Raw genomic sequence first — 8,273 nt, forward strand, 5'->3', positions numbered from 1 at the left:
AACAACAGCTCCAATCATGTTCTCCGAAGTGCAATAGTTGTGGTGTAGTTATAGTAAACATTGCTTGTACTTTCAGATGAAGCACGACTGGCGAGTTTTGCCTTAATAGCTACAGGTTAAAGGGAGGAAAGCGTGTATGTGTTGAGAAATTCGACTGGGCAGAATCTCGCTTAACACTAAATTGGCACTATAAAACAAAAACTTTATATGACGTAATCACACAAAAATGGAGTTAGATATAAAAATTAATACACAGTTATTTCATCACCCAGCAAGCCAGTCTTACAAGTCACCGTAAAATGAATGAAATTATTCCAAAAGCCTAAACAAACTTTATAATAATGGAAATACATACATAACTAATATATATTTGGAGAATACTAAGTCGAAATAGATAAACGGTTACACCTTCTGGAGCATACATGTTACTCCTGACTTAATAACCATTATAGCATGTTCTTTGTCATTGTCGCAAGTATTTTATTTATACTTTCTTGTCATTTCCGTTATTAAAGTTACAAATATTAATTATCTTAATAAATAAATGTCATTTGAAAACTGAATAAACATATCAATTTCATGAATTTTTTTTTAGATTTTGGTCAGAATAATAGCTTATGTAATGCAGTCATTGGCTTCATACTTACTTTGAACCCTGAACTCATGGTGTCACCTCATTCATTTATTGGAAAGTGTACGTACCCAGTTTCAAACATTGGTTTTGGAATAGATCACTCTGTGATAGGGGAGATAAGGTTGTAGTAATTTTTCATTTTAGTGTATGTGTGAAATATTATATTGTCACACAACTGACTGTGAACTCTAGCGGGCGCGATTTACATTCATCCATTTTAATTATTTATTTTTGTATTTGTCAGATTGAGAGTCTGCAAAATGTATACGTAATAATTGAACGATTGATATCCGTCTATTTTCACCACAGATAATAAGCACTTAGGAGTCATGAATATTTATTCACAGACAAATCACTACGAGTGTTAGATTTTTGTTTTGTTTTTATGATTACAAAAAAATATATAAATTCTGTCACGATATTCATTCTATCTTTGCATGACATGACATGGCATGCCATGCCATAAATGCAGTCATCGACACTACATGTTATACACATACAGTTGCCTATACATTGTTACTTTGCCCACTAAAAAAGCGACCAGCAAAAACAAGATATCTCATTTTTCAAACGTGTTGTAGTAGTCCTGCCTTTGTTCAATTTATTTACCTAAATGCATTGAACAAAGGCATTCAGAATATTCTCAACAATGGATAAAACGTTTGAAATTTTAGAATAAAACAATTTATCTTTATGGTTTACATGTATTTACTAATAAATGACCTTCGTATTGCTATCAGGCCTGCCTGATACTACGTCAAGCCATCCATCATAAAGACATAACACGTGTCATATTCATCATCTTTTTTTTGCTTGAAAGCTAGTCCTTGATGTCGCTCCATTAGGTTATTTCTTTTATCTCCTTCACACGATTCCTACATCTTCTTCCTCCCCTCCCCTACCCTACCTGTCATTACAGCGCAGGGTGTTTAATGTTGAGAAGGGAAGTTTTGATGTCGGGATCACTCAAAAGTATAGCATTTTCTAAAGATCATATGAAAATGACATGAACGTCCTTGATATGATATGATATGCCAGCACAAGTGTAACTGGAGATATAAATACACACATAGTCCGGTCAAAATAAGGTTTGACCCAGGAAATATTGCAACATGATTTTTTAGTGCATCTTGCTAAGGATGTTATGCTCAACAACATATCAAAGTCTCATGAGAAAAATATGGTTATAGTTCTCTAAATAGTTACGATTGGCGTGGGAGGTGATACAGAGTCCTGTAATACCTGATACGAGTAGAAGTAATTGAAATTCATTTTCAACCGACGTTCACTGCACTCTAAAGCCAATTGGGATTATAAGGTAAGGAAACAGTCAAAACTATTAACATTTAATTTGTCAGCTATTTGTGTTGATGATTTGTCATAGAGCTTTTATGAATCATTATATGCTTTGTAAACAGGCAAGTCTAATTTTATTCATAGAGCGATATAATTGATGACAGTGTGTGTATACATTTCACGATTGCTTGATGTTTACAGGTTGAGTTCCCTTACTTGCATCCTTGTCACGTATGTAAGGTTTTTGTGATTCGTTGTTGGATCATAATGATTGATAGTTATAGTACACGTCAGAGGACATGCACTGTTTTTTTTATTAGGACAGTTTTCGTTAACCCGTCAGTTAACCAAAACTTTCGCTTCTGATAAAAACAGTAAATGACCGCTATAGACTAAAGTTATACTTTGAATTCGACGAGTTTTTAGGTTTGTCACCAGAAAGTCAACCTTATTATCTAGAGCTATGTTATATATAACCTCTTACCCATCATCATGTTGATTACAAAATTCACTATAGAAATCTCATTTGGCCAAATCATCTGATGTTTACCCCAAAAGTAGTTCAGTGTGAATTACAAGAACCTGGCAATGGCACTTCTGTAACAAAATATGTTCTTTTTACTCACTCGTATTTCTGTTACTAAGTCACTTTGTAGTGAAGTGGTTATAGAGCATGTCTTTGCAATGCATAGATAGGTACAGAACTAGATGTGCTGTCTTTGAGAGGAGTCATGTAAGGGTGATTTTCTTTGCACGCACATTACAGAATAACAGATGCAGAATTAGGTACGGTAGCACATTGCATGGTAACAGTGACAAGGTGGAGACAGTGCCATAGGAATGATTAACAAGCTGCGGACTTGTTTCATTCATTGGTATAAAGTGTTAGCGGATAGTTACATGGATTAACGGTATGCGGACACTTTCTTTGTATCAAAAGTGTACCTGTTACAGTGTACATATTAACTGAAAAAGTGTCTGCTAAATTGAAATGAAGAGCACAATTGAAATTTTGCTTCTGTTTGTTTATTCTCCAAAACGTTGATCAATAATTTTACTGAATGTACGTTTATGGAAGTGTGAAATATTCATTTACAGGTTGGACCTTGAGTGTTCTCATTTACAATATCACTTATTTGGTTCACAAGTACACCAGCAGGCATATAGCTCATTGTCTCTCGTGTTAGATAACTATAGATCATAAAAGCCTGATGATGATGTGTGGCTTTGTAATATTTGTCATTACAATATTCTTGACTGTGACAAGGGCAGCTGCAGGTAAGTGACTATTTTTTTTTGCAATCAGTGAGTTTACTACTGCATTGTAATATGCAAATGTTTAGATCGTATAAGAGTGACATTTTATTTATTAATTTGTTCATAGATAGCCACAAACTAATAAGGTCTTCTTTTCTTTAGATTTGCATGAGAATGATATTTCTATCAAATAGAAAAATGAAAAAAAAAATTTTGTTAAATATTTCTAGCTGTTGTGCTAATAAGGAGGAAGGTAATGTTTTGTCAGTCCATCCATCCATCCATCCATCCATCCGTGTTTATGTGTGTGTGTGTGTGTGTGTGTGTGTGTGTGTGTGCGTGCGTGCGTGCATGCATTCATGTATGTATGTATGTATGTATGTATGTATGTATGTATGTATGTATGTGTTGACACAACTCCATCCCTACTTGTATGTATGTATGTATGTATGTATGTATGTATGTATGTATGTGTTGACACAACTCCATCCCTACTTAAAAGTCCAAACCAAAAGTTCTGGTCTCGCCAACAAATAACATGAGTATAGAAAAACAATAAATGCTTCGTGAGTTGCTTTTAGTTTTGATCATCTTCTTTATGTTTTTTTTAGAGTGTGTTGATAGTCATCAGAGTTGTGTAGTATGGGCGGCAAGCGGGGAATGTCAAATAAACCCGTTTTGGATGATACCAAACTGTAAACTAAGTTGTAATCAATGTGGACAGATTGATACTACACACGACAATGGTAAATATTGGATATCATTATAATAAAACTGAAAATATGAATCTTTACGAAGCAAATACATTGTTAGACAAGAAGTGATTTATCATTGAGGTAGGAAGACACATAGATAATCAGAGGGGCATAGCCGTAAGTTCGTCCGTCCGTCCGTCCATCAATTCATCCATCCATCCATCCTTCCATCCATCAATGCATCTATCCATGCTTATACATACATACATACATACATACATACATAGTTAGTTAGTTAGTTATTTTATTCACTGTACTTTTTAGATGTAGATACACACAATCCAAGGCAATGGTACCGCTAACATAAGTTTAACACACTAAAGTAAAAGTCGATAAGTACAGAGGGTCAACCAAAGGCAGATGGCACATAATTATTTTACATGTAACAGTTCAGACCTGGAGTCAAAAAACACTGAAAATTTTAAACACTTCGGATTTACGACAGTGTATATGGACATTTTCATATATGGATGGGGGACAAGCTATAATAAGCAGTTTGAGATTATCTTTGGTCGTAGATGTTAGGAATGTCTGATGAGATTTTGACCATGGTAACAATATCCGTTTTACAGAAAAAGTCTTTTAATGAAACAAAGCTGGCACCTGGGTTGGCTTGTCTTATATGATATGATTGTGGACAATTCAGTATTACATGAGCCTCACTTTGTACATCGCCACAACTACAACTACGTGCTTCACGTGGTGTAATTGGTCGAGTCCATCGGCCGGTCTCAATAGCAAGATTATGCGAAGAGGTACGAAGTCGCGTAAAGTCAATTCGTTGATGTTCTGATAATGTAGATAAACGGTCCGTATTACATTATGAATCAGCAAGTCCGGATTAATCTCTGTTCTGTATGATACAAACTTTGAGCCAGCTTCTAACTGTACACGCGATTTAATGTCTATCATATGGTCTCTATCACTTTCTTTACAGACTTTATCTAGATACAGGAAATATTTAGTTTTCGCTGATTTACATAGCATCCACACGTACATACATACATACATACATACATACATACATTAATACATACATACATACATGCGTATTTCTTATGTCTATTGCGATTTTCCACATATTGACAACTCAACTTGGAAAGTCACAAAAGACTGTTCTTGCTAAAAATTAACACGTGATTCAGGATTGAGGAAAAATAATCATGTAGAATGTGCTTAATTCTTGCTTTCATCACCCTTTATTTCTTTTCGCAGAGTGTTTTGACAGTCACAAGTATTGTGCGGGATGGGCAATTCTAGGAGAATGTCTAATAAACCCGTCATGGATGTTACCAAACTGTAGCCGAAGCTGTGGACAATGTGAAGATGGAAAGGGAGTTGGTATGTACTTTAATAAAACATCATTTTCGATATATCTGAAATTAAGAGTCTTTTATTATTATTGTTATTATTTAAACTTTATTACTGACACATAGTCCAGAGAAGAAGAAATACATACCACACGACAGATTAATATTATATAACAAATACAAACAGAAAAATATTACAAAGGTTTAACATATTTACATAAAGTGTATAATTTTATGAGACAAACATCTACATACATACATACATACATACATACATACATACATACATACATACATACATACATACAAACATACATACATACATACATACATACATACATACATACACACACACACATACATACATACATACATACATACATACATACATACATACATACATACATACATACATACATACATACATACATACATACAGGGGACGGGCAGACATACACAGACGATTTATCCGGAATGTCTTCTGCTATGATGATAATTTTCGTTATTTTTTTTCAGATTGTGTTGACAGTCACAGTAATTGTGCAGATTGGGCATTTCTAGAAGAATGTCAGAATAATCCATCATGGATGTTACCAAACTGTAGACGAAGTTGTAGACAATGTGAAGATGGAAAGGGAGTTGGTAAGGAAAACACTGATGTACTTACAATATCATTTTCGATATATCTAAAATTACGAGTCTTTACATAAAGTGTAGATCTTATGACACAAACATCTGCATACATACATACATACATACATACATACATACATACATACATACATACATGCATACATACATACATACATACATACATACATACATACATACATACGCACGCACGCACACACACACAGACACACACACATACATACATACATACATACATACATACATACATACATACATACATACATACATACATACAAGGGCCGGGCAAATAGACACACAGACCATTTATTTCGAATGTCCTGTTTGCTATGATTATCACCTTCTTTACCTTTTTTTCAGATTGTGTTGATAGTCACAATCATTGTGCAATATGGGCAATTCAAGGAGAATGTCAGAAAAACCCATCATGGATGTTACCAAACTGTAGACGAAGTTGTAACCAATGTGGACTATATATTGGTAATACTGATACGCTTTGGAAATAAATCTAAAAGTTAAATTCATTACTTAAGAAGTAGATTAATAGAGACAGACAGGTGGACACGAATATGCAGATTCACATTCTAACAATCACATAGCGATACATCACAATAGTGAACATAATTATATACTCATGAACGTTACAATATTACAGTCAGTCGTCGAAATTAAAATCCTTCCCTTAAAATGAAGGACTTTTAAATTGGTTTACTTGTCAAAAATCCTGAAACAATATTTTCTGTTTAAGATAACCTCTTGTAAACTTGATCAACTCCTATTGCCCTATAAATTACTTTTGGATCTTAGAAGAAGAATCAAACAAATAATACATAATTTATTCCTAAGCCGGGTTTTCTTGTACATGAATGTCGACCTTGATTGTACGTCTATCTATTTGAAACATCGCAAAGTCATGATCTTAATCGGACACTTGATATATACGATATGAAATATATAGTTATTCATAATTTTCTTTTTTTGCTTTGATCAGCCTCTTTACTTCTTTTTTTTCTTCAGCGTGTGTCGATAGCCACCATAGTTGTGTTAAATGGTCAGTTTTGGGGGAATGTCAGAAAAACCCGTCGTGGATGTTACCAAATTGTCAACTGAGTTGTAACCAATGTGATGTTGGAGATGGACAAGGTACGGAAAATAATGACAAATTTTAGATATCATTCTAAATTAATCTTGAGAGAGTCTTTACATAAGATGTAGATTGTAGGACTAACATACAAAACTTGTTATTGACGGAGTACACGGGTAAACAGATGAGATAGAAACGAACAGACAGACACACAGACAGACAGACAGACAGACAGACAGACAGACAGACAGACAGACAGACAGACAGACAGACATACATACAGACCCGAATATACAGATTCGCCATATAACAAACTTAGTTATGTATCACAATAGTAGACATACATTCATTAAAGTTAGAAAAAATACTGTAAGTTGCAGAGAGCAGGCCTTCCTTAAACAAGAAAAACTTATTTTTGTTCAATTATTGTAAATGTGAAAATCATCAATTAATTTGTATATCTTTGTGTATATTGTTATCAATTGTTGTTTGGTTTTGATAAAAACTAATCAAATATGAGTTAAATAATACCTTTTTGTGTTGAGTTTCCATATATGATGTATCAACTTTACATGCCATTCCCAACAATTACCAATGGATACGTAATTTACATAATACGATCAATTTAACTCTCGTTTTCTTATTTTTTTTGTCAGAGTGTATTGATCGTCACGAGGGTTGTGTAGCATGGGCCACACAAGGACTATGTGAGAAACACCCTACATGGATGTTAGAAAACTGTAAACGAAGTTGTAAACAATGTCCAGATGGACCCTGATAGATGTTGAACATAATTTTGATGTTTTATGACATACATGCATACATACATACATACATACATACATACATACATACATACATACATACATGCAAGCATGCATACATACATACATACATACATACATACATACATACATACATATATACGTACGTACGTATGCATACATACATGCATGCATGCATGCATGCATATACATACATACATACATACATACATACATACATACATACATACATACATACAGATAGGAAACATACTTGTATACATGAATATGTCAAAACGTCGAAATTCGTGTCAGTGCTGGAGGGTAATAAACAAAAATACGTAAATGAAAAATCGAACGTTATTTCAGTGGTGGAGGGTAATAGTATACACTTATTGTAATGGCTTACTCTGGCACCATGAACGTGTATCACCCCGAGGCCTGTTATGCATAAACTATCTCCAAAGCCTGAAATAGTCTCTAAATGACAATACAAGGGGTAATATCACAACTGCCAGTGCC

At 34.0% G+C, this 8,273-nt stretch overlaps 1 protein-coding gene across 1 annotated transcript; it reads left to right on the plus strand.

Annotated features, from left to right (window-relative positions):
* Positions 1–1,743: 1,743 nt before the first annotated feature.
* On the plus strand, positions 1,744–7,801 carry LOC144437079 (uncharacterized). Its single transcript, XM_078125948.1, has 8 exons — positions 1,744–1,952; positions 3,029–3,208; positions 3,799–3,933; positions 5,158–5,283; positions 5,769–5,894; positions 6,264–6,383; positions 6,921–7,046; positions 7,644–7,801. Exons 2-8 carry the CDS (start codon positions 3,142–3,144, stop codon positions 7,763–7,765), a joined length of 822 nt encoding a protein of 273 aa, XP_077982074.1. The 5' UTR covers positions 1,744–1,952; positions 3,029–3,141; the 3' UTR covers positions 7,766–7,801.
* The last annotated feature ends 472 nt before the right edge of the window (positions 7,802–8,273 follow it).

The sequence above is a fragment of the Glandiceps talaboti genome, chromosome 6 (genome assembly GCF_964340395.1).
Source record: "Glandiceps talaboti chromosome 6, keGlaTala1.1, whole genome shotgun sequence".
Lineage (NCBI taxonomy): Eukaryota > Metazoa > Hemichordata > Enteropneusta > Spengelidae > Glandiceps > Glandiceps talaboti.